The 27,495-nt window shown below is 52.2% G+C and overlaps 2 protein-coding genes across 3 annotated transcripts in view; one reads left to right on the top strand and one right to left on the bottom strand.

Annotated features, from left to right (window-relative positions):
• The window catches only part of LOC149336434 (uncharacterized), a 53,690-nt gene that overhangs the window by 21,868 nt on the left and 4,327 nt on the right, over positions 1 to 27,495 (bottom strand). The window contains exon 2 of one of the 2 annotated variants that reach the window (XM_089552896.1): positions 5,284 to 5,455. The exons of the other annotated variant lie outside the window; for it this stretch is intronic. Within the exon in view, the coding sequence (XP_089409022.1) occupies positions 5,284 to 5,323 (40 nt within the window). The 5' untranslated portion in view covers positions 5,324 to 5,455. The remainder of the gene's footprint in view (positions 1 to 5,283; positions 5,456 to 27,495) is intronic. 2 annotated transcript variants of the gene reach the window in all.
• On the top strand, positions 9,252 to 12,833 carry LOC149336436 (uncharacterized). The gene is made up of 2 exons (XM_089552894.1): positions 9,252 to 9,951; positions 11,048 to 12,833. Exons 1-2 carry the CDS (start codon positions 9,676 to 9,678, stop codon positions 12,074 to 12,076), a joined length of 1,305 nt encoding a protein of 434 aa, XP_089409020.1. The 5' UTR covers positions 9,252 to 9,675; the 3' UTR covers positions 12,077 to 12,833.

A 27,495-nucleotide genomic window follows, 5' to 3' on the forward strand; every position in this document is an offset into this window, starting at 1 on the left:
GTCATCGAACACTGCACGGTGGAAGTAATCACGGGGAAGAAGAGGAGGGAGAGCACTTTCCTGGTGAACGTCTACAGCAACCCGTCCCACGGACAACAGAAATTCAAGGCACTGTTCCACAAGGCAGCTTCAGTCGCGGGAAGCAATACGCTCGTAGTGTGCGGAGACTTTAACGCACCGAGCCAAGACTGGGGCTACCACAGAACGACGGTCAAGGGGAGAGAGCTGATGCAAGACGCCACCGACGTCGGACTGAACCTAATCACGGATCCGGCCTTTCCCACCAGGATCGGCACATCTGTTACGAGAGACACAACTCCGGACCTTACCTTCATCAAAACTGAAGGAGGATCAAGAGAAGCGAAATGGAGAAACACGGGCCAAGAGCTGGGCAGCGATCACTACATCGTAGAGGTCGTCATACTGCTCGAAGGCCAAGGCAACACCGGCATAAGAAAGCATCGCATTACGGACTGGGACGCCTTTCGAAAGGCGCTACCCGCGGTGCAAGAGGACATTACGGACATCGAGCAATGGGCGGCCAACGTCGTTGAGACGACGGAAGGAGCCACCAAAGAGCTAGAGACGGACGAACGGATAGACAAGATGGACAGTCGGCTGGCCCACCTGATAGAAGCCAAGCAGTCCATAAAGGCGAGGTGGCAGAAGCGACGAGCCAACCGAAGTCTAAGGAAGAAGATCGCCGAGCTCAACAGGCAGATCGAGGTCCACTGCAGGGTGCTATGCACCCAACAGTGGAACGAGGCCTGCAACGAAGCCGACGGACAGATGCACAAGGGCAAGACGTGGAACATGCTGCGGCACCTCCTCGACGGAACCAAGACCAAGGGCCACCAACACAACAACCTGGCCAGGATCCTACACAAGGCAATCTGCGAACACGGGGAGGACGAGGTCAAGCGGCGCTTGGACGCCAAGTACCTGCCGACCACCCCCACGGAAAGACACCCGGATTACCAAGGCAAGGAGAACGAGACGCTAGATCGCGACATCCAGACCTGGGAAGTAAGAGTTGCCCTGCAGGAACTCAATGGAAGGTCTGCCGCGGGTCCCGATCGAGTGACCAACAGAGCGCTCAAGAACCTCAACGAAGCGACCATCGAAACGCTCACGAACTTCTACAACAAGTGCTGGCAAGAAGGAAGGCTACCCAAGCAATGGAAAGCAGCCAAGACGATCCTCATCCCCAAGCCTGGCAGGCCGCCCAACATAGAGAACCTCAGGCCGATCTCACTCACTTCGTGCGTGGGAAAGGTCCTCGAGCACGTTCTCATGAACAGGTGGCAGCGTTACCTGGAAGAATCGGAGCTTTACCCAAACTCCATCATCGGGTTTCGGAACAAACTCGGGACGCAAGACGCCATGATCTTACTGAAGAACGAGATCATCGACGATACGACGGGCACCAAGGACAACAGAGCCGTACTCGGGCTGGACTTGCAGAGCGCCTTTGATAAAGTGAGGCACTCGGCTATCCTGGCCCAAGTATCCAGGCTAAACATGGGCAGGAGGACATACCAGTACATCAAAGACTTCCTGACGGAACGAACCACCGAAATCTGTGCGGGAGACCTACAGCTCGAAGAGAAGAAGCTGGGCAGCGTCGGAACTCCGCAGGGGTCGGTGATCTCCCCGCTACTCTTCAACCTCGTGATGATCGGGGTGGCCACCCGGCTAGAAAGAGTAGCGGGAGTTCGGCACACCATCTACGCCGACGACGTGACGCTATGGGTACCGGGAGGAAGCGACGGACACATCGAGACAACGCTGCAAGAAGCGGTCAACGCCATCGAGGAGCAGCTGGACGGGTCTGGACTCGTTTGCTCCCCGGCCAAGTCAGAACTGCTGGTGATTCCCCCGAAAGGATCGTGCAGGAAAAGACAGAATATGGAAGTCAAGTACGAGCGTCCCAAGATCACGGTCAAGACGGCGGGAGGACAGGTAATACCGGAGGTCGAGAAGATTCGGGTACTCGGGCTGCTCGTCCAGCGAAACCGAGTCAACGGTGAAACGGTCAACAAGCTCGCGGGCAAGGCGGCTGCGGCAATGAGACTCATCAAGAGGGTGTCCAACAGAAAAGCGGGGATGAAGGAGGAGAGCCTGACTAGGCTCGTTCAATCCTTCGCAGTTAGCCACATAACGTACGTGGCCGCCTTCCACAACTGGAGGCCGAGTGAACGTAACAAGATAGACGCCACCATACGCAAGGCGTATAAGGCGGCACTCGGTCTCCTCGGGGGCACGAGCATCGAAAAATTCATGGCGCTGGGAGTCCACAACACGCTGGACGAAATAGCCGAAGCACAGAGAACGGCGCAACTCGAGCGTCTCTCCGAAACGAGAACCGGAAGACAGATACTGCGGGACCTTGGCCTCGAACCGAGGGAAGGCAAGCAGCAGAAAGACGTACCTATACCAGATAGCATCAACAGAAAGCTCAGGGTCTTCCCGATCTCGAAGAACGTGAACCCCGAGCACAACAGGGAGCGGAGGTTGGCGAGGGCCAGGGCTCTCGTGGACCTCCACGCCAGAGAAGAAGGCGCCGCCTACGTGGACGCGGCAGAGTATCAAGGGAGCACCGACAGAGCAACCACCGACGCATACGCGGCGGTGGTTGTCGGGGCATCGACGGGTGCAACGAAGACCGCGGTGAGCGTCCGGACTCGAGAAGCGCACCGGGCGGAGGAGGTGGCCATCGCCTTGGCCGTTTCCGACCCCGGATGTACTACAGTGTTGTGTGACTCTAGAACGGCAGTGAAGAACTACGCCAAGGGTAGGGTATGTAGTGAGGCCGCGCGCATACTGCGCAAGGCCGAAGACATCGGACGCAACAGTCCTGTGGTGATCAAGTGGTTTCCGGCCCACATGGGCAGTGACGTGTCGGAACGCGGAAACGTGAACCACAACGAGACGGCCAACTCGGCCGCGCGAGGACTAACCAACCGCGCGGCTGAAAGCACGGCCGACTCGCAGTCCTGGTCGCGGCGCAGTGCCAAGGACAAGATGACCACCTTCAACGAAATAGTGAAATGGTACAGACTGAACAGACAGACTATGCCGCCACCTCACCCGGGGCTTACCCGGAAGGAGGCAGTGTTATATAGACAGTTACAGACGGGGTCCCTGCTCACCCCGGTGCTAGCTAAGCACGTGTGTCCGAGTGTGCACGCGAGCGACATATGCAGACTGTGCGCGAAGGAGAGAGCCACCGCGGCTCACATCCTTTGGGACTGTAGCGTAAATCCGCGCGAAGCCAGCGAGAAGACGACGATCCCGCCGCAGCTAGAGGCTGCAACGAGGAGCTGTGATCAAAAGACACAACTCAAGGCCGTCCAGCAGGTCTCGGCAGCTCTCGAGAGGCAGCGACCGAGCGAAACCGAGGAGAGGGGGGCGGCGCCCCCAGGAAGGCGGCGGCGGCCCTCTCGAACCCGCGGAAGTAGCGAGGGACGTAACAAGACCTCAAGGAGCACAACGCACGCGATTGACGTAGTGGCCGCGTCGCGGTAAAAGCTTGTCCTCCCTGCTTGGAGGGAGCCTAACCGACTCTGCAGGCTTTCTAAATAAAAGTTGTTCTCTCTCTCTCACGGTACTTCGATGCACGCGAGACTAAGCGTCAGGACAATGCATGCAGACGCTGATTGGGCCACATCGGAGCATTGAAGGAACTACAGGAGCCGCACACTGCAGTATCCGGTGAAGACCGCCTGTTTATGAGAAAGCCGCCTGGAAGCTGTGATCAATGAGACATCTTTTCCCGACTAACGCTTAAATGCATGTTGTACAATCAGCTGTGAAGCTGGTTTGGCCATGATGCTTAAATTTGAGGTCTTCGTCCCCAGAGCGAAAACGCTAGCACGAAAGGACGAGAGAGGGCACATCAGGGGCTGCTGACTGACAACCAATGCTTTTAACACCCCTGGGTTTTCAGCGGAAAACCCAGGGGTGTGAGAAAAATATTTCTCGTTGGTCAAGAGGGTCGTGAAGACACACGGAATTTAAATCGATTATACCAGCTAAATTAGCTAAAAGGAAAATGGGGTGAGCATCGGAATCGAACCTGGGACCCTTGGGAGTCAGACACGTGGCACCCTAGGATATTAAGGCACGTTCGATGGACTTTATTGAAGAGAGGTCTAGTGTGTATCGTTTATGAATTGAAAAAATATTAAAAATGAAATGAAACGTAAAAATATAATAAACAGTGTCCTTGTCCGCGCAGTGATATGCAAGGAGGACCACAGGCCACTGAAGGAACCCATGTAAGCTATTATGTCATACCCTTAAGGCGGAGCTTGTGTCCCGGAAATTGGTCCTTTTAACCAGTCAGCTGTCAGCGCGCGAGGTGTCAGCCGCTCCTGTTTAAGAGTACGACAAAAAAAATCGAATGGATACCACTTTTTGACATATGTGTATAGATATGTTTTGTGAAGTTTATTTTTCCTCCACTCAACTTAGTTTCCAAATGGTTTCAATTGTTTTTTCTAATTAAACATCCACTACACACCTCAAAAGCAAATCAACAGACAGAATGCAATCGACTACCAACAATACCACTTTGTTTTCATTCTTGCGAAACGCGTCCATATTTACATTATTTACATATATACATATTACGAAATTTCCGGAGCCCTCCACTACGGCGTCTCTCATAGCCTTAGTCGCTTTGGGACGTTAAACCGCATAAACCAACCAACCAATATTTTACAGAACACCTTACAGTCGCCGCGGTGGCCCAGTAGTTATGGTGCTCGCCTGCTGACCCGAAAGAAGCGGGTTCGATCACGGCCGCGGCGGTCAAATTTCGATGAAAGCGAAATTCTAGTGGCCCGTGTACTGTGCGACACCAGTTCACGTTAAAGAACCTCACTCGAAATTTCCGGAGCCCTTCACTACGGCGTCTCTCATAGCCTGAGGCGGTTTGGGACGTTAAACCCCATAAACCAAACCAGAACACCTAACGTGAAACGCTCTTGATATAGTATTTTGCTGTTATTTATATTTATCTCCGCCATTGAGAAAACTGTTCTCTTCGTTCCTCCAAGCTTAACATATAAATTCCGGTGCAGCTTTCTGCGCCTTGCCTTCGGGTTGCTGTTTGCCGTGAACGTCCTCCAAGACGGCCTGTCCTGGATCCTCTGGAAGTACCTCACCGCTTTTCGAGGCGACTTCCCGACACCGGTGCCGCTTTCGAGCTCTAGCAGCGCTGGTCTGGTCGGTACTCTGCTGGCTATGAAGATAATACACCAGAAGAGGCATCCTTACCGCAACTACCAGGTGGCGTCATTTCCCATCCCGATGCCATTCTGGACGTGCGTGCCGCTAGAGCTGGCTCACCTGCACTTCTTCATGCCGCGCGGTTCCACCGTGGGCCACGTCATGGGAGTCCTCTTGGGACTCGTCTTCACGCACTACTACCGCGAAGCTCCTGTAGCTCCTGTAGCTCCTGTAGCTCCTGTAGAAGGCATATGACCTGCAGGCGCTCTTATCGGTCTGGATGATGAATAATACAACGGCCTATATCTCTTGACTACCGCCAATATGCGGACCCAATGTTACTAATGCGGGTATTGGCTTGAGGGACTACCCGGTGACACTGCGCAGAGAGCTTCCGACGTACAAGCGGCAACACAATTGCACTGAAATGAATCGAGCACATTTACAGCGGCGGCTTTTGTAAACTGGCGCATCTGTTTACCGGGCCTGAAATGTTGACCTGGCTCACTCCTCGTACACGGAAAAGTGTCTAGAACCCCAAATAAACGAGTGAATGTCGCAACCGTGCTCTGCTACACGCTGTTACTGCATGCTATAGTCTCCTGGCCAGTCGCGCCAGTTGAACAAAATGAATTTTTTTTGTATCAAACCAGCCATATGCATCAAAACCCTACAGCGTGTAATTTCGACTCGAGGAATAGATTTTTGTTTAGGTAACAAGACAAGGTTTAACGACGGACTACTTTTTGTCGTGGAGGAATTCTGTTAGGTGGTCCCGAATGTGGGCGGAGCTTCACTGCAGACTTGGTTGTGTCGACAATAGACACATCTACTTGGGAAGCCAGGCGCGTAGTGAAAAAGGGAACGGGTTAGCATGCTCCGTCGAAATCAAGCTTTCTCCCCCCCCCCCCCCCCCTCTTCAAACTCACACTGACCATGCACACATTCCTATGGTGCGGCCATATCAATCGTCACATTTGACAGCTATTCGCTGGTGAACACCGGGCTGCTGTTACATTGTCCGAGGCTTTAAACCGATCGCAAGTTGGGCTTCCAGTGTTCCTTAAGCAGATTCCAGAGAAGCGCGCTCCCAAAAAGCGACAGTAGGTATTGCTGACGTGAGCGAGACAGAGAACCTGGCACTTGAAAGAAGAGGACACCGAACTAAGAAGGCGCGAGACCGACTGACACTATATCAGTTATGAAAATGGGGAAATGCTTTTGCCTTTCTCATTATCTCTTCTTTTGATATTTGTTTCCAAGTTTTAGGCGTTGCCGTTGGAAGGACCTCATCGAGACCTTTCCATAGATCAACGTTGCATCAAAGGTCATAGCTCAATCCAAAATCATTTGAAAGTTACGGATCTCGCAACGTTCGTATGCAATCTATAGGCTGTCGTATACGTCCCGCTTATCTGTGCTCCACAGGTCATCGATGGGTATAAATTTTTGTCAGTATGTCATCATTGCCAAAATTTGTGTGGTCACCACCAACGCTGCTGCATGCAATGCGCGTGCTTGCGGCGTTGAAAAAATTACAATGGTTCGAAATATTTCAGGTTGCAGTGTCTAAAGTTCTAAACCTATGTTTGATCACAAAAGGCCATTTAAATGCGTGAGACGGGGTAGAGCAAGAAAGTGGAACGCAAAAAAGCGCCGGGAAGCGGCACGCGGCAGTTGTCGCGGAGGCAGCAGACAGCTTTAGCATACCATGTAACTTGTTACCGTTACCGGAGTACTGGGAGCTCACGCGCCGCCAGTGCGCATGCGCTGATTGGTCGCGTCGCGGCAGGCGTATATGCGCAGCTGCCAGGTACCTGGCGCCATCTGGCGCTCTCAAGGCCATCTGCGCAGGCACACTGACGGCGCGTGGGCTCGCGGCACTCCGGAAACGGCAACGGAAACACTTGACAAGGTAAGCTGCTGGGCGAGTTGGTTCCGATATTCCATGACTACAGCGCAACGAACCGGACAAGAAGAAGGACACAGCCAGGGACACAACACAGGCAGGGACACAACTCAGAGCTGTGTTGTGCCCCTGCCTGTGTCGTCCTTATTGTCCCGTTCGTTGCTATGTAGTCATGGAATATCGGAAACACGATATGCTGAAGGTCTCTAGTGATTTAAAGGTGCACTACAGAACTCGATCTACACGTTCCGAGCATTCTAAGAAACTTCGAATTATTTCCTGTGCGGCAGAGTTCCATAATTTAAACCGGGTTAAACGTCCCGGCTCCCGCCATTTTTGAACTCGTTGCAGACGGTAGGAGGAGTCAACCAACCTTTGCCTCTCTGCCATCGGCGAAGTGATACGTACCGATCGGCGAAAGCAAAGAGTCCCCGCGTATTTTTATTTCCGTGGGCCTAATTTGCGGCTAAGGCCGCCGCGGTGGCTCAGTGGTTATGGCGCTCGGCTGCTGACCCGAAAGACTCGGGTTCTATCCCGGCCGCGGCGGTTGAATTTCTTTGGAGGAGAAATTCTAGGATGTCAGGGCACGTTAAAGAACCCCAGGTGGTCGAAATTTCCGGAGCCCTCCGCTACGACGTCTTTCATAGCCTTTGGGATGTTAAACCCCATAAACCAAACCAAACCTAATTTGCGGCTATGTAGCCTCTGACTGGATCTATTTAGTCACGGCAACCTAAAAAAAAACATACTAAAAGCGAAGCCGCCACGCGACTGCCTCAAAGGCACTCCACGCGTTAGACTCCTCCTACCGTCTGCGGAGAGTTCAAGGAAAGGCGGGAGCCGGGACGTTTAATCCGATTTAAATTGTGGGAATCGGCCGCACAGGGCAATAATTCGAAGCTTCTAAGAATGCTTGGAATGTGTAGATCGAGCCGATGGGGGACAGACAACGGAGGAGACGATGGTGTGGTCTCTAGCCACCACAATGATGGCGACATCGCTTAAACGCCGTTAGGGGAAGGAGGTCCAAGCTGTACCTCTTTGAAGACGGACATTTTTCGGCGACCAGCCCCAACGTCGAGGCCGTCATCCGCGACTTCTGCCGAGGTGACGTACAACGGAGGAGGTATCCAGTGTTGCGGAGCGCGCGTATTTGGTTCGGTGCAAGACGTTTTCGCGGCAATAATTCTAAGCTTCCCATCTTTCCTCGCTGAAGGCCTGCAGCACTTAATCTGTTCTTACAGTGCTGCTGTCGTAAACAAATACCTTTCTGGTATAGCGGCGGTGTGACTGCACCGCCGCAGCGCGCAGTGGTGCGATGTGTCCGGTGTTCCTCGGTGAAAGGCAATGTGGATGTTATGGCCTACGCCTGCCGTTGGTGGCCCCTCCACAGCGTGCCCTTAGCCCGAGCTCAAACTGCGCTTCCCACTGGGTTTAAGAAGTGCTGCTCTCTCGGCGACTGGCGCCTCTTCATCGGTGCTGAGACCGCCTGCCGCTGGCCCATCATCCACGTGCGGAAGGACACGTGACTTGTAGACACCCGGAAGCGTTGAAAACTTGATGCCCCCAAAACAATAGGATATTTGTGCTGGCGCGCAAGCAGTGCCGAGCGATCGCCTTCATATCTCAAATTCTCTGATAACCAATAATGCCTTTGGCCGCTGCGCCCGGTGTCTTATCGGAGCGCAGCGACGGGAGTTCAGAAGCGCGCTCTTTTCATGCCGTACCAGCCGCCAATCATGCAAATATTGTTTTCTGCCGCTGCTACCGGACGCCACGCTGATAAACCGTCGCCGGAAGCGGCGTTGTGATGAAAGCGTCATTCCCTGCCAGAGAACAGCCCCGGAGACGACGCGTACGAGGGCAACATTTTGCGCAAAATATTCTACCCCTCTTTCGCTCTCAACAAGAGCACGGCTCCGCGAGTGGCGGTCAAGGCGTTGTTTCGTCGAGCGAAGCTTCAGTCTTCGTTTCCCGGGGGAACCCGCGTTTACTGTGCAATACTTGTCGGGCTAGTTTGTTTGATTCCATTCTAGCGGGACTCAACGCACAAAAACGAAGCACAAGAACAAGAAGGACGACAGCGAGTATGCTTTTGCAGGCTGGTTGGTGCCTAAGCACTCTGGTTTTTTTTTGCGCAAAAGACACGACACAAATGCTATGCTGATCTGATATGTATGTATGCGAAGTCTCTTCTTTCCCTCTTCTTGTTTGATAAGAGCAGCTGCTGTTTTTAAGCAAATGTTCCGTCAATAAACACCTGAGTTGTTAGTAAGCGCTTGTCCTGTCTACCTCGTGTCTTTTGTGTCGTGTCTTTTGCGCAAAAAAACCCAGAATGCTAAGGACGACAGGCCGCGTTTAGTGGCCTGATTATCTGGCGCTGCGACACTGTACGGTGACGGAGGCCCGCCTCCTTCCTTTCAAAGAGTGAAGCTGGGGAGAAGGCAGAGGAGGAGAGGTGCGCATGCGCGGAGCGGCCGTGCGAAACACTCGGGAGTGGGAGGCAGCGCCTGGTAGTGCGGGTACCGGCCATGACGACCTACCGCCTGTGCGGCTTCGCAAGCGGCGTTGACTGGCGACCCGTGACGTTTAAGAAGCGTCTGCCGTACGCGCGGATCTGCGACCTGTGCGGTTTCGTTCCCGCCAAGATGGCCGTCCTGCCCTGCTCGCACGTCCTGTGCGAGTCGTGCGTGGAAGGCTGCGCCCAGGGCGACGGCTTCGCCTGCGCCATGGACGAGACACCGTTCGAAGTCGGCGCCGACGTATGCTGGATATCGCCTCCGCGTGGGCACCTCGCCAAGCTGCAGGTATGTGCGTTTTACCGCGTGCTGTGCGGTGTTGATGCATGTTAACGAACCCCAGGTGGTCGTAGTGAGACAGGAGCTCTCCACCTCGGCGTCTCCTTCTTGATTCACCCCTCCTGTATCGTTCAAGTGCTGACCTATAGGGAGATAGATACTGCATCCTTCATTTCATCAGATTACTGTTATGATCATATTTAACCTCATACTGTCCAGCATCTCACGTACTGCCGCGATCACAATACTGCGGGACGTGGGAAAACGTGGCAAAACTGCGCTCTGCGCCACCTAACGGCGCACCCCCGCTCTTTCGCCCCTTGCAGGCATCTTTGTACAGTCACTCCTACCTTACGCGCGCCGTACTTAGATCGGAGCTGGTGCCAATTGCCACTTCGATGTCTGGCAAGCGTCCTCCTAAGCCGGTGACGGGTGAAGCATATGGCGTGTTGCCTTTCGCTGCGGAGCGACACTTGGCAAAACGGGAAGAGGCATGCAGTTTTGTTTTCTTGGATTATTCTGGGGGTCCTCGCAGACTTGACCATCAATTTACAATGCGCAAGCGCTGAACGAACGGGCCTCACGGCTCTTAGTTCCGGGATGACTAACTCTTCCTGGTAGCGAAGAACGTCGGTATACCGAGCCCTTCGCGAAAAATGCGGTTACGCTAATCGTAGACGAAAAGAAAATGTGCGATCTATGTTGCCCGTGAAAGGAAAAGTAAAAGCGTAACAATGCTCGGCAACAATTCTCCAGGTGTGTTTCGCGTGTCCAGAGCTCCGTTACTGCCCCGTGAACTTGGCGTTGACGGAGCGTATACTAGTTGCAGATGATCTGACGAGGGGCTGGAGGCTTCAAAAGTTGCCGTTTGGGGAAATGTTGGTCATGCTGCTAACCCAGTAAAACAAAGAACACTTCCCCCAAAACAAAGAAAGCGCCTCAATAGATTCATGCGCAGTGTAGCTGTAAGGAAGATGGCTTCCTTCTTTTTTCTTGCAAATTAAGGCTGGCGTCTTAAGGAGCAATAAATCCGACAGTACTCAAAAGTTAAGAAAGAAATAACTTTCTTCAGCCTTTCTAAATGATTTTTTTTTCTCGCTCGAAGGTTCGCTGCTGGAATGCCGACCACGGCTGCGACTTCGAGGGTCCCGCAGGAGATCTTCTAGAGCACTTTGAGACGCAGTGCGCCTTCCATTGCACCTCTTGTCCACGCTGCCTGGAAACCGTGCTTCGCAGGGAACTGCCGCGGCACTACCGGGCGGAGTGCGCCAGCGCCATCTTGAGGCGGACGGCAGCCGGCGGCGGCGCTGTCATCGCCCCTCCGACGGGCGACGCTCCTGGCATAGCGGTGGATTCGTGCTCGTACCACGACATTCTAGCATCAATACAAAGCAGGCTGAACGAGCTGGCAGAAGCGGTCGTTCACATTGGCGACCGGCCTGTAGAGGACGGGGAGGACAGTTCCAGCGACACTAGAAGTCGTCGACAAGACGTGGACCTGGGTCCTGTGCTAGAGGCACTTAACGCGACAAAGGCCGCGCTGAAACAAAGCTTTCACGACTTGAAGCAGTCTCTGCCGCGAGAAGTGGTCGGCGCACTTCCGCAGTGCTTGGAAAACGCTCTCACCGCAAGCGGTCAGCGTCTCTGTCCCTCGGCGCCGTTCGCGGCTGGTCCGGGCGATGGTTCGTCTCTCAGCACGCTTGTCGACGGCGCTCCGGCTGATGTGTATTACGTCGTGGTCACGCTTATCAACCAGCCGTGGAACGAGCCTGGGAACAAGCTATGTCAGTTTCTGGAATTTCCCATTCCCATCGAGCAAAACCAAACGGGTGTTTACATTGCCTGCCTGACTTCCAGACTATCTAATTTCTTCGCTGTCTACGCGAAATCGACCCTGCCAACAGAGTGGAGCTTGCCCGTCATACGGCAGGTGAGCGGCGACGATCTGAAGTCACCAGCACTGAAGGACTGGCGTGTCCATGTTATGAAGTTGAAGAAATCCGATTTCTGCTTCTCAGTTGAGGACAGAAGTTTGCGGTGCATGTGTGATTTGACATCGCAAGACTGTAAGAAGACTTCTGATGGCCGGACACAAATTGATCTCCTAGTTGAGCTGAGGAAGGTTCGGCAGTGAACTTAGAGGGGTTCACTCGAAGGCGCACTGATGATTAATGCAGTGTCCCTAACCGCCTGGAGCACCGCGCTAATTCTCCAAATGCAAAAAGTGGGAATGTTCTGAGGAAAAGAACTTTATTTTATATAATCAATCGCAGGACAGTAAAATGTAGTGGCTTCACGGCTATCACTGACACTTAATCGCTCTACCTTGCAGCATGAGATATCGGAACAGCTCAACTCATATCGGCCTGTTATCATTCACGAAAGCGAAATGCGAGCTTTACGGACAGAGAGAGAGAGAATATCGAATGTCCCAGGTGTCATTCTTTGTTCCTAAGGCAACGCTGCCATGAATGACATTCGGCCAATTATGTGAACATCAGACCAGAAATCCGCAACAGGCCTACTGGCATTATAAAAGGCAACTGTCATCACGCTGAGTGCACAGCAGCGTCGTTGCGAACCTTTGCAACTTTGCCGATGCCAAATCCAGTTTGCAGATCAAGATAATGGCCTTAAACCGTGCGGCGACTTCTACCAGCCTCCTTTGTTGTGCTCGTCACCACGCACGTCTTTTTTTTTTGCACGTCTGACAAACAGTGCGACGTAGAGCTTGTAAACAGTTTGATCTAGACTGCGTATTTATATTCCAGCAATTTTACTGGGCTACATTTATTTTTGGCGATTTATGTCTGACTTTTTGGTTGTGCAAATTTCCGCACGCCCATCAATCCACGAATGTGCATACGTTTCACAAGAATAAAACGGATGTAATAAAGTATCGAATGTTTAGTGAAATGACTCGCCATGAAGGAACAGTTAAAGGCACTGAGAAGGTCACAATCGGGGAAGGCTTGACTGACACGAAAAGAGAAATTCGGGGGACACTTAAAGGGTCCCTGAAATGATTTCGATGGGCATTTCTAGAGCAACAGATCTGTAGACGTGGTCTTTTGCAGGTATTCGAGTCAAATTTGAAAGCTGTTCGTGGACCCTTCAATTAAGAAATAGCTTTTAAAAATCTCTGTCCGCAACAGCGCGCAACAGATTAGGGCGTCACCTCACCGCTGCGTGCCCCACCTCGATGACGTCAGTACGCATGCTATATAATGGGCTCCACGCAGAGTTTCCAAATCTGACTCGAAAACCTGCGAAGGCCACCTCTATATTATCTGTTGCATTAGAATATGCTGTGACGTTCCGTGCGTGAAATACCAGGGCCCATATCTTCGGCGGAATCTTCTCTGTGCTCAACCGTCCTACTCCCTTGTCTCCCCTTAAACGGTCCGCGTTCGGCGGCGCCGCGTAGACGGAGCCCCCAGCGGCGGCAAAGCCACTGAAGGGGTACAATGGTAGAAAGCTGCCGACGGGAGACAAACGACATCCCAACGAGGCAGGTCGGCAGGGGAGGCTGACAACCGGACAAGAGAAGAAAGCTGCCGACGGGAGACAAACGACATTCCAACGAGGGAGGTCGGGGGTGCCGCAGGCGCCGCCGTGGAAAGGAGGAAGAAGGAAACAATCCAGCCTGGAGGACAGGAGATCGGGCGTGGCCGGCGGAGCAGATATAGCTGGCCTGGGCGGACGAAAGGCACGCTGAGGACGAGATCGTACAGAAAAAAGGGTCCTTCAGCGCCGAAGCCGGACGGCGCGCAGCTTCTGCCAGCAACCGACGGATCGCAACTCCGGAGCCCCTCCATCGCCCCCATGACGGCGTCGCCACGTAAGCTCGGACACCCCAGCCTCTGATGTACCATGTATAATTATTGATTACATCATTTTGTTTAAACTGAGCCATACGGTGTCTTCTTGCCTCTCCGTCCCGTGTGGACCTGCGCATTATGTGGGGTCGTCACAATGCCCATCGAAATCATTTCAGGGTCCCTTTAAGCGATATCTTCGTAGATGTAAGCGGGCATCACGATTACGTGTAATTAAGAACCAATCGAATCCGGAATTTTTCGCTCCGGTCAACACCGACGACGACGCTTTTCCTGAGACCCGGGACCCTAAAAGCTATCGTCTAAAGGGGCTCTGGAACACCTTCTGAGGAGAGTACTTAAACTCGCTCACGCACTGCACTGTGTTGTCACGAGCGCCTGAGCAAAATAATACATCGATTAATATCTTGGTGAGGGCTAGTCGGTGATTCATCATGCAAAGTGGCAGCGCAAAACGCGGACGATAATGTAGAGACATGGACGACACGACAGGCGCTGTCCTGTGGTCCATTCTACGTCTACGTTCCCGTTTCTTTAGCGCCGCCACTTCTACACGCAGTATAAAACCCAAAATCACGCGCGAAAGTTCGCGAGTCCTGTACGGCTACTTTTTTTTTATGCTATCGCCCTTCTCTATTGCATGCTCTCCGACCTTCCAGCGTGACGAGAGGAGAGGAAAAGGCGCGAACACACTGAAATTCAAATCTTGACTACAGATAACTCAGCTTCTACGAAGCGCACTAAAAAAAAAAATTCTTGCCAAAGAATATTCGTGGAGCGTCCACGGCATACCGCAACTTTATTGCGCCGCCGCGGTGGCTCAGTGGTTATGGTGCTCGGCTGCTGACCCGAAAGACGCGGGTTCGATCCCGGCCGCGGCGGTTGAATTTCTTTGGAGGAGAAATTCTAAAGGCCTGTGTACTGTGCGATGTCAGTGCACGTTAAAGAACCCCAGGTGGTCGAAATTTCTGGAGCCCTCCACTACGGCGTCTCTCATAGCCTGAGTCGCTTTGGGACGTTAAACCCCATAAACCAAACCAGCAACTTTATTGCGAAAGGCCGTTTAAAAACACACGTGGGAATTTTCACCTGAGGCAGTACTGCACAAATATATCAGTGGACAACTACTGAATTCGGGTAGTTAAAGGCGTATCGACGCTCTTAGTCACTGCATGAATGGTCCCTCATAGCCCGAGTCGTTTGGGACGTTAAAACCCGCTCTCCCTGAAGGCTACTCGACAACAGACCATATCTGCACTATCAACCACGTGATTTATACCTCCATGCGATGTCATACATGTAGCGTGAAAAAGGTTCAGGTTTATGGGGGTTTAGCGTCCCAAAGCGACTCAGGCTATGAGGGACGCCGTAATGAAGGGCTATATAGAAGACCCACTTCTGCAAGTGACATACACTATCTTCTCTACTCACTGCATTCACGTTCTTTGGTTATCCTAATGTACGCTCATATCCGAACGAGTAAATGCGATTCGACAGTCGTCGCAGTCAAGAATGGACGCCAGCGCTTGTACTGCGGCGCAAAGAGCCTTTTTAAATGATCAAGAGTATGTTAAACAAGGCCGAAAAGTAAATTTCATGCGAGAAGCATGTAAAACATAGGAAAGTGGTCTCTCTTCTTTGCACTGCGTAGTTAGGCTAACGCTAAGCGTACTGCCACCGTCAACGCAGCGGTACTCGCCACCGTCTACAAAACAACGTCGCTTGTGTTGCCGAGGGTTCCTGGTACTGTACAGTGCGGGATCACGATCAACTTTTTCGAACGCGTTATTACGGTACGCGGTGGCGCATGCGCAGTCGGGCTCCGGGTACTCCGGGAACGCTAGAGGTACACGGTATGGTAGAGATCTCTATTAGTTCCCTTATGGAGGAAGTGGAAGTAGCGACGGTAGTACCACCTAGACGGCTACGGAGAATTTCGCTCAGCAGGTGAGAGAGTGTTCCGGTTCCGGACAGCGAAGCAAGCTGCAGTTACCGCACTCTCTCGCCGCCTACCGCCGCAGGAGACCGGGGATAGCTTTGCCCGAAAAAAGCGGCGCGCACGGAAGAACCCGTCGCGCGCTGCCGCCATTCTTGGCGCGGGCAAACAGTTCCATCGAAGTCGCGCCCGTACCCTGAGCGAACTTTGAGCCGGTAAGTCGGAAGCCCTTCTTACGCAGCCTCCTCGTTCCGAAGATTGCCTCGTTGATGTTTTGTACCTAGCTGACCCACTCCGTATTACTTGCACGTGCAAAACTTTGAGATCATTGCGGCGACCCACATTGGAGCAATGCGAACACAAAAACGTCCGTATATTATATCGACGTCCGTGGCTGTTCTGACGTCCATGTACTATATCTACGTCCATGGCTATCTTGACGTCTAAGCGCATTTCTTCGCGTTTAATTAACTAATTACAGCTCATCAAGCAAATTTTTTGCCACGGCAACATTTTATCACACAGTATCTGTCACAATCACACTTTCACACATTTATCTTCAGAGAACGATGTAATCGTGCGGACTACATTGCGGATCGTTTTGCTGACGCCACAGAGCCATATAATGCTCTCGCATTGATAAGTAACACGCAAGTACAGACGTGTTGTTTCCCCTTTGTTCCCTCGAGCACGGTCACCTCCACGGTCGTTCGGCATAGAAGTCGCTTCCGCGGAGTGGGGGGGAAGACCACTCCGTGTGCCCACACAGCACGCCAGACGAGGCGAGAACTAGGAGACGTACCGATTACACTAAGCGTTTTAAGATGAAAGCATCATACTGTCGTCCGTTAACAAAGCGTGTCACACGCGTTTAACTCGGGAATTAAAGAAAGATAGAAGAAAACCAATGGTTGCTTCAGATAGAGGAGGAAAAACTGAACCTAGAAGCCAAGTTCGGTGACTGTAGATTAATTAGTTAATTATAGGCAAAAATGTCAAAATTGCGTCGAAATAGCGCAAAACGTCGATATAGCCACGGGAACGGTGTGACGTCACATCCACCGGAAGTCGTCACGGCGACCTCGGCTTTCGCCTCTCAACACTTCAGTTGCCAAAGTGTCGTCGCAATTTTTAATTACGAAATCTTGGAAAGGGGAACCTGAAAGGCACAAAACCCGCACAAGGTGCGAAATGATTTATTAAATTAACGAACCTAACACGAAGGCAACTAAAACTGAAAGTCCTCTTACACACAATATAGGACGGCCATAGCAGTTCATAGTAAATGGACTGAAAACGTGAGGGAGAGAGGCATTTAACTGATCCCAGTAAACCAAAAACCGCTCAGAGACGTCTAGCTAGACGTCTCTGAGAGGTTTTTGGTTTGCTGGGATCATTACAGTTTAAGGGGTTGGTTCTCCCAACTCCGGAAGTCCGAGGCCGGCTGGTGTCCGCCAGGTCCCCATCACCAGCTGCAGATTGGTTGAGGGCTCCGAGCTGGCAAGTTCCGCTTCCTGCTGCTCGAGGCTACTCCTGTTTTCCTCATAAACATGGAAAACACTCGTTACGACGCAGATGCCAGTCTGCAGCCTAAGGCGCATTATTTAGTGTAGGCCCTGTCCACATTCCTCTCCAGCTGTCCCTTGTGAAGCGTTTATTTTTGTTTTCATAGAATGAGTCAGGAACTAGCCCAACTTTTGCCAACAGGCATTTCCGCGCTTACGAGGTGCACTTCATACATACAACTCGCTGTAAACTTCACTGACGACCACGAAGCATATGGCACGTTTCGTGGTCGTCAGTAAAGTGCATAGCGGGTTGCATGCATGATGTAAAACCAACCAGGCTCTGTTCTCGTTCTTTCAGGAGGTACACTTGGGCTTTTTTAATGCCTCATCGTTGTAAGCAGGAGTTGTCGACAGAAACGTCACGCTTTTCAGTTGGTCGAAACGGTCATGGCGTCACAGTGCGCGAATTTCAAACGATGCCAATTGTAATTTTGCTAGTAACCATGCAACCAATTAAAGGGATCGTATAGTGATGCTCCAAGTAAGTGGGAATGAGTTTAGTTAATTGCTTAATTACCAAGTTAGCTTAACCTTTATAGTCAGGCCAGATAAATAAATAAATCAGAGTAGGAAATTGGTTGAGCTCGGGAATCGAACCCCGGTCTCCGGAGTGCGAGACGAGCATGCTAACTACTCCGCCATGCCAGCTCGATGGTTTGGAATGAACAAAGGCGCGTCTAGTGAATACGGTGCCTTCGTTCACTCCCATCTTCCTCCCTTCCCGTTACGGCGAGGTTCACGTGTCCACCGAGGTATGCGAGACAGATACATTTCCTTTCCTCAAAAACCAATTAACCGAGAACCGAACGGGCGATGGCGTTCTATGGACTCCCTGGCAGCGTTGCAAGACGCTGTCGCGTTCCACTCTTGGAGGCGAAATCTTAACCCCACATCAGTGACAGAAGCAGCAACACCGCGCTTAAGGCTTTTGCCTCACCGCACTTTAGGTCAACAGAGTGCCCCCCTGAATTTTTTTGATGAGTGCAGAGGAAGCGATCAGCGGTGTCACAGGACCGCCAGCTACTGTCGACTAAAGTTTCCATACAGAATCGTCACAGCCGCAAGTAGCACAAGCGGGCAGTGTTGACCAGAACTGAAAAACCTGCATCGCAAAGTGGGCTCCACATACTCTCACGAATTAGAATGTGATTCGTGGGTGTGTATAGCACCCACCGCCGAAGTGATCAGCTCCCGAGGCGATACCGGTAGACTGCGGATGGAGACGGGATACTCGTCAAAGGCGAATGCCTGCCGAATCTGACAGCCAGCCCTATTGGCCCGGAGAGCAGTACCCGCCCGGTCAGATCCCGCGAAGCATTCGTGCAAACATAGGGCACGGAGAGCGGCAATGGATACCGAAGGCGAAACGCACTGCCACCCAGTCGTCTTTCAAGGCGTATGTAAAGGCAGATAGCGCTATAAACCGGCTTGTCCAAGACGGGCTTTCTTAGGTCTTCTACGCCTGGTAACGCGATAAGAAGCGCGAGACTTCATGACTGCTAACACTGACTAAGACTGGCCGAAATGGCTGCCAGTCCCGACATAAAATCCTAACCTGAGCAGTTCTATGCTCTGCCTCAGAAGAACTTGCATGTTGTCTCACTTTAAGCAGAGAGGCGCCCGGCTGCTGGTTACAGATACATTTCAAACTAAAAGCCGCGAGTGAAAGGCGCATAGTAATCGCAGCGGGCACCTAATTGACATTGTTGCATTGTTTATTTGCTTGTCATGTAGGCTATGTTTACAGGTTAGATTTGTGCGTGTGGTTTCGTGGAAAAAAAAAAGTGATGCGTGTCCGAGAGTACGGCCAGTCTCTTCCCCATGGCTCCTGACGGACCTCAGCAAGATAACTCCATCACACTTTCGTAACGCATCGAAATTCGTGATATACATGCTTTTCAGCGCGTATAGGCACGATTAGCGGGGAGCAGCCCCATCCAATCTCGCAGCGTCTAGAAGAAAACAGTGTTACAGCAATCACTGCTGTTCCGAGCGCTTGAGCACAGGCTGATTAGTGTCCTGATTAAATGCAGACGCATTTTATATTACTAAATCGGAAAGAACGACGCCAGCCATAAATACCTATACCTGAAAATAAGTGTCTTCGATGCAGCTGAAAAAGTCTCCGTTCTCGGGTCGTGCACACGACCGCATTTCCTCCAGCCATCGTTACAAATCTTTCCGAAGCATTTTGCATGCTCCGTTAAGTTTTCTTCTCCTTCATCATCATCATCATCATCAGCCTGACTACACCCACTGCAGGGCAAAGGCCTCTCCCATGTCTCTCCAATTAACCCTGTCCTTTGTCAGTTGACGCCACTGTATCCCCGCAAACTTCTTAATCTCATCCGCCCACCTAACTTCTGCCGTTCCCTGCTACGTTTGCTTTCTCTTGGAATCCACTCCGTTACCCTTAAGGACCAGCGGTTATCTTGCCTTCGCATTACATGCCCTGCCCAAGCCCATTTCTTCTTCTTGATTTCAACTAAGATGTCATTAACCCGCGTTTGTTCCCTCACCCACTCCGCCCTCTTCCGATCTCTTAACTTCTTCTCTTCTTCTTACCCTCTTCTTACCTTACAACTTATGCTCCGATTTCGTCTTCTACCTGGCATAGCTCAGTGGTGCAGATTGAACAACCTGTTCCTAAGGGAGAATTAAATGGGCAATTGCGCATTTCAGGAGGGTAGCGTGTTCGCGGGAAGCGGTACTAGCATACGCCGGAACGCGGCGACGCTTGCAGTGAGGCAAAATCTCGACCTCACAGAGGCCTGTCTTCGCGTCGGATTTCTCTGCCATGCAGAATGCTTCCCGGGAGTCTTCGAACATGGCAGTAATGAATGCACTGTATGCGGACCACACACCAAGATAAGAGTATTGTAATAATGCCAACATTTACACTAGCTCCTGAATTCAAAATCTTTACCAGCTGTCCATTAATATGACGATGTCCAATTTAGCCAAAAAACGGTCTCGAATAAACGGCACGACATGGCGGTAGCGAGCAGCAGCCCAAAATATGCATACAGTAATGAACCTAAGCGGCACAACATTGCGGTAGCGAGCAGCAGCCCAAGATATGTCTACAGGAATGAATATAAGTGGCAGACATGGCGGTAGCGAGCAGCTGCCCAACATATGCATGAATATAAGCGGCACAACATGGCGGTAGCGAGCAACAGCCCAAGATATGTGTACAGGAACGAATATAAGTGGCACAACATGGCGGTAGCGAGCAGCAGCCCAAGATATGTCTACAGGAATGAATATAAGTGGCACGACATGGCGGTAGCGAGTAGCTGCCCAACATAAGCATGAATCTAAGCGGCACAACATGGTGGTAGCGAGCAGCAGCCCAAGATATGTCTACAGGAATGAATATAAGTGGCACGACATGGCGGTTGCGAGTAGCTGCCCAACATATGCATGAATCTAAGCGGCACAACATGGCGGTAGCGAGCAGCAGCCCAAGATATGTGTACAGGAATGAATATAAGTGGCACGACATGGCAGTAGCGAGCAGCAGCCCAAGATGTGATTCAGAAACGAATTTAAGCAGCACAACATGACGGTAGCGAGCAGCAGCCCAAGATATGTCTACAGGAATGAATATAAGTGGCACGACATGGCGATAGCGAGTAGCTGCCCAACATATGCATGAATATAAGCGGCACAACATGGTGGTAGCGCGCAGCAGCCCAAGATATGTGTACAGGAATGAATATAAGTGGCACGACATGACGGTAGCGAGCAGCTGCCCAACATATGCATGAATATAAGCGGCACACCATGGCGGTAGCGAGCAGCAGCCCAAGATATGTCTACAGGAATGAATATAATTGACACGACACGGCGGTAGCGAGTAGCTGCCCAACATATGCATGAATATAAGCGGCATGACATGGCGGTAGCGAGCAGGAGCCCAAAATATGATTCAGAAACGAATCTCAAGCGGCACAACATGGCGGTAGCGAGCAGCAGCCCAAGATATGTCTGCAGGAATTAATATAAGTGGCACGACATGGCGGTAGCGAGTAGCTGCCCAACACCTGCATGAATCTAAGCGGCATGACATGGCGGTAGCGAGCAACAGCCCAAAATATGATTCAGAAACGAATCTAAGCGGCACAACATGGCGGTAGCGAGCAGCAGCCCAAGATATGCATACAGTCATGAATATATAAGTGGCACAACATGGCGGTATCGAGCAGCAGCCCAAGATATGATTCAGAAACGAATCTAAGCGGCACAACATGGCGGTAGCGAGCAGCAGCCTAATATATGCATACAGTCATGAATATAAGCGGCACAACATGGCGGTAGCGAGCAGCAGCCGAAGATATGCATACAGTCATGAATTTAAGCGGCACAACATGGCGATAGCGAGCAGCAGCCTAAGATATGCATACAGCCATTAATCTAAGCGGCTCAACATGGGGGTAGCGAGCAGCTGCCCAGCATATACATGAATATAAGCGGCATGACGGTAACGAGCAGTAGCCCAAGATATGATTCAGAAACTAATCTAAGCGGCACAACATGGCGGTAGTGAGCAGCAGCCCAAGATATGCATACAGTCATGAGTATAAGTGGCACAACATGGCGGTATCGAGCAGCAGCTCAAGATATGATTCAGAAACGAATCTAAGCGGCACAACATGGCGGTAGCGGGCAGCAGCCCAAGATATGTATACAGTAATGAACATAAGCGGCACAACATGGCGGTATCGAGAAGCAGCCCAAGATATGCATAAAGTAATGAATATAAGTGGCACAACATGGCGGTATCGAGCAGCAGCCCTAGATATGCATACAGTCATTAATCTAAGCGGCTCAACATGGCGGTAGCGAGCAGCAACCAAAGATATGCATACAGTCATGAATGCAAGCGGCAAAACATGGCGGTAGCGAGCAGCAGCCCAAGATATGATTCAGAAACGAATCTAAGCAGCACAATATGGCGGTAGCGAGCAGGAGCCCAAGATATGCTACAGTCATCAATATAAGCGACACAACATGCTGGTAACGAGCAGCAGCTCAAGATATGATTCAGTGACGAATATAAGCGGCACAACATGATGGTAGCGAGCAGCAGCCCAAGACATCCCTACAGGAATGAACCTACTCGTCACAGCATGGCGGTAGCGAGCAGCAGCCCAAGACATCCCTATTGGAATGAATCTAAACGGCACAACATGGCGGTAGCGAGCAGCAGCCCAAGACATCCCTATTGGAATGAATCTAAGCGGCACAACATGGCGGTAGCGAGCAGTAGTCCAAGACATGCCTATAGGAATGAATCTAAGAGGCACAACATGGCGGTAGCGAGCAGCAGCCCAAGACATCCCTATTGGAATGAATCTAAGCGGCACAACATGGCGGTAGCGAGCAGTAGTCCAAGACATCCCTATTGGAATGAATCTAAGCGGCACAACATGGCGGTAGCGAGCAGTAGTCCAAGACATGCCTATAGGAATGAATCTAAGCGGCACAACATGGCGGTATCGAGCAGCAGCCCAAGACATCCCTATTGAAATGAATCTAAGCGGCACAACATGGCGGTAGCGAGCAGTAGTCCAAGACATGCCTATAGGAATGAATCTAAGCGGCACAACATGGCGGTAGCGAGCAGCAGCACAAGACATCCCTATAGGAATGAATCTAAGCGGCAGAACATGGCGGTAGTGAGCAGCAGCCCAAGACATCCTTATAGGAATGAATCTAAGCGGCACAACATGGCGGTAGCGAGCAGCAGCCTAATATATGCCTATAGTAATGAATCTAAATGGCACAACATAGCGGTATTGAGCAGCAGCCCAACTTAAGATACACCTATAGCAATGAATCTAAGCCACACGACATGGTGCTATAGCGAGCAGCAGCCCAATATATGCCTGATGGAATGAATTAAGCTGCACGGCATGGCGGTGGCGGGTAGCAGCAGCGGCACATTCTCGACAGAGGCTGTGGTCGTGGACAGTCGATTTTAGCCGGCGGTCCTAGACTCCGGCTGGTGCCAGCAACCGGGGATTGTTGTCAGTTTTGCGACACCAAAGCCATACATACACCAAACTCCCTCGGGTAAGGTGCATGGTTGCATGGTCAGCTCGGTAGCCTGGTCACAGCGGAAGTGTGTTTCGTACCAATCCGGTGTTCGCCTCCCGCCCGCGAGATGACCTCACCTCGAAGCCTTCTGTGTGTGGTGAAAGGAGTGGCCCATGTGTTTCTCAACATGAGGTGCCAACCTCTCGTACTGACTGGCGGGTCCCCGCTGGACCCTGAGTCAGTTCTGAGCCTAGATTCGCCAGTTGCATCTCTTCAGCCAGCGGCTCCAGCTATCCACACGCAAGGGATAGAAGTCATACCGTGGAAGCTAAGTCATTAAACTTTGGCTCCAACCTGACCAACGCAGAGCTCGCCTCCCCGAAGACACCGCACAAGAACACCGCAGTTGCCTTGCCCTTAGTACCGGTGGGCTCGGGTGCACTTCCTGGTCTCAACACCGCATCGACCTCGAACGCCGTGGGTCCATTCATCACAAACCGCGCAGTGTGGCACCCGCCGATCGGCGGGTCATCCCGAAGCATGAAGCCGGCCAGCTCGACCAGGCCACCATTTCCCTTCACGTAGAGTCGTCCTCCCCTGTCGTCCTTGTGCCGTAGAAGGATGGGATGATTCGCTTCTAGGTTGATTATAATAAGCTAAACGCCATTACCCAACTCTACGTGTATCGGCTTCCTCGCCTCGACGACGCGCTTGACCACCTGAAGGAGTCGCTATATTTTCCCACCTTAGACACCCTTTCGGGCTGCTGGCAGGTGCCTATTCACGCCTACAACGGAGAAAAAACGGCGCGGCCCCCGACGGCCTTTACCAGTATGCCCTTCCGTACCAGTATGCCCTTCCGTACCTTCTTTACCAGTATGCCTTTACCGGTATGCCCTTCGGTCTCCGGAATGCTCCGGCCACCTTTCACGCCATATGAAGGGGACTATGGTGTCGGCATATCTGGATGGTGTGATTGTCCATGCGTCTATAGTTTCGAAGAGCATCAGAGACGCCTCAAACTTGTCTTTTGCCAAGCGCAGCGCGCCTTTAACAGTACTGCTGAAGAAGAATGCCGCGTGGATTTGTACACCGGACCAACCGTTCACCGCATGGACGCAAGCGGCTGGGCGCGGTTCTACAGGAAGACGAGTCGGGAGACCACAGATTCCTGGCTTATGCCAGCTCTCGGACGTTGAGCGGCTCCGCCACTCTTCGGAGCTCGAATGCCTCGCCGCTGTCTGGACCGTCGAGAAGTTCCGTCCCAACCGGTAAGCCTGCCACTGTACCAAAGCCACAGACAACAGCACTCCTTCTTGGCTGCAGCCCTCCAAACATTCGACTACGAAGGCGTGCGCTGGCCTCCAATTTCAAGGGTGTAATTTCACGATCTTGCATCGACGTGGCTACGCCCATCGAGATGCCGATTTCCTTTCACGCCGCCCTCTTTCTGTGACGCCTTTGACGGACCTGAAGACTGCGCAAGCCCAAGATCTCAACCCTGTTGCTACATTCCGCGGTCCCTCAGCGCCGATAGCAGGACGCACAACCACAAGCGGCGCCGGTTATGCCGGGTGGAGGCTGTCCCCCTGAACCATGTGAAGCGGCTCCGTGGCCGACCTCCCCTGTGGTTGCCTGTGGTTCCGGAAAATTTTGCGGCCACATGTCTTGCGCGGTTTCCATGACTCTCCCACGGCACGCGCCACCCTGTTCGCGGAAAGACTCACGCGCGCTCGACGGAGCTCTTTTGGTGGCCCAACAAGTTCAGCGACGCGAGGAACAACATGGCGTCGTTCCAGACGTGCCAGTATAGGAAGCCGTCTACGAGAGCGCCAAAGCCACTCCTGCAGGCTTTTTCTGCCACCGAGTATGCCTTTCGAACTGATTGGACAAAGCTATGCCATTTGGGTCCGTTTCCCAAGACGCGCGCCGGCAACAGCTATATGTTCTGGTCACAATCGACCACTTCAAGTGGGTCGAAGCATTGGCCGTCTCTGACACGTCGTCCCATCATGCCTTGTTGTTTGTGGAGGGGCACCTCATTTTCCGGGATGGCGTACCCTAAAGCCTGATATCACGGACCGTGGAGCTCCTTGATGTCTTATGAATTAGAGCGAGCCCTACGCTCTTTCGGTATCCAGCACTCTACTACGTCCGTAAATCACCCGCAGAGCAGTTGCTTCGTGGAAAAAGTTAAAGTACTATGATGGGCATACTTGTGTTCTACGCAGCTTTGTCACAAACGAACTGGAACCGCTTTGTCCCCTGCCGTAGCTTTCGCCGTCAACACTGCAACGCAAAAAACCGCGCATATGACGCCGCTTCCAGACCTCTACGGCAGAACGCCCTTGAATCTACTAGACCCGCAGCTAGGCCAGCACCCCCCTTTTACTGAGTCCCCGCATGACTCTACCCGATGGCTTCGTCTCGCCCGTCTCAAGGCCCAGAGCAGCCTCTTCAAGGCTCATGCGCATGCGCAAGCGGTCAGTTGGGCGGCCCAGCCACTGACATACCTTCAACCCGGCGATTTGGTCCTCGTTCGCCGCGCCAACCGCGCTACTGGACGCGCCATGAAGCTTTTCCTTCTCTCCAAACACGAATACGCCTATGTGGGAGGAAAAAGGTAGTAAATTGCCCTCTAGCCCACATTATTTTATATAAGAGTGTGCGCTAGAGGGCAGTTTACTCCCTTTTTAATCCTTTCTGTTAAGAGTGTAGCTGAGCTCCGTGACATATCGTTTTGTGCAGGCTTTCAGAGGTGAAGGGCTCGTCGAAGACTCACCAAGATTGTAGTCCGAAGACAACGCAAGACGAGGACTGAATGGCGGTTGCTGCGGCTTGTGTGGACCCCTTTATGTCAGCGCGCCACTACTTAACGGTGGTCACCCCTTTATGTCAGCGCGCCACATAAGAGCTGCCGCTGATCACCTCAATGTCAGTGCGGTACTGGTCCGTCAAATATTCCAGCGCTGGAAATATCTGCACCGTTGAGTAACCGTATGCCATCTATTTTAACGCAATGCGTGCTTAGTGCACTTACACGACGAACAGGTACCTCGCGAATAGGAAATGTTCGATCGACAGATAGAATATGAACTTACATTTGAAACAAGACTCTGGGTGGAGTGACGCGAATGAGTAAATGAGTCAAGTAACGTAAATCAGGGTCATAGGAGTGTTTACTAGCACTAATAAAGAAGTCCATGCATTCTAGCACGCATCTCAGCGATACACTTCTTTCGCAAAGTTTTAACCAAGCACCATTTTTACTTTTATTGCGAAAGCAATACTACGCCAGGTCTAACCGCTCGTCGCGTGGTCCGTGGAACCCCCTGCTCCTCGAGGAGCCGCCGCCGCGCCTAACAGATGATGTGACGTCAGACTCTTCGTTGCTATGGCGACGCGTGACGTCAGCTTGCTCTTTCCACCGCAGCCAGGAGCAGCCGGTCGTGCCGCGCTCCTCGAGGAGTCTCGCCAGGGAGTCACCGACGAAGAGTCTATATCTGAATCTAGTTACTCTATTGCTTCTGAACAGCTTAACTCTAAGGCGACAGCCAAGCAAGCTAGGCTTACTTGGCTTACCTGGCAACTGTGGGGACGCCTTCGTCCCCTGCGTTCGCTTTCCCGCAACGCACTAGTTCCCTGTGGTTAGCTTCCTCGCAATGCACTCCCTTTAGTTGTGTTACTCTAACTAACAGGGGAGGGCGCTCGCGTCGCAGCGACACCAGCTCCACGGATGGCGTGTTTTGCCGCTCGCGCGCGGGGGAAGACGGGTTCTCTTTTGCTCGGGACCGGGGAAGCGCGTGGACGTTCACGCGGAACGCTCCGCTCTTCGCCGGCGGGCGGCCTCGTGTGGAAACATGTTCCCCTCAGCTCGTCCCGTCCGTCCTCGGAGTTTTTCCCCTGCCCTACCGTGGGCGAACGTTCGCTCGTAACCGTGCTGGTGAGTCGGACGTCCTCGATTCCTCAGTGTATTTTGTTGCTAGCTGGCGTTATTGTTGTTATAGCAATAAATGCCTTGTTTGTGTCAGCCAGTGTGGCGTTCCTTTGTTCCCGCAGAGCAAGACCCGCCGTGGTCGGCGAGCGCTCGGTAGCGTACGCGACCACGGGGTGGGGTCCGCGCGGTTTTGAACTGGGTCAGCCGCGGTTAAACGGGGAGAACGCA

Source organism: Amblyomma mixtum, chromosome 7, assembly GCF_055824585.1.
Source record: "Amblyomma mixtum isolate Tamu chromosome 7, ASM5582458v1, whole genome shotgun sequence".
Classification (NCBI taxonomy): domain Eukaryota; kingdom Metazoa; phylum Arthropoda; class Arachnida; order Ixodida; family Ixodidae; genus Amblyomma; species Amblyomma mixtum.

Excerpts from the sequence above, each read along its gene's own strand:
- LOC149336436 (XM_089552894.1), top strand. The coding sequence starts at position 9,676 with ATGACGACCTACCGCCTGTGCGGCTTCGCAAGCGGCGTTGACTGGCGA. Across the intron at positions 9,952-11,047 it reads GGCACCTCGCCAAGCTGCAG|GTTCGCTGCTGGAATGCCGA; the intron begins GTATGTGCGTTT and ends TCTCGCTCGAAG.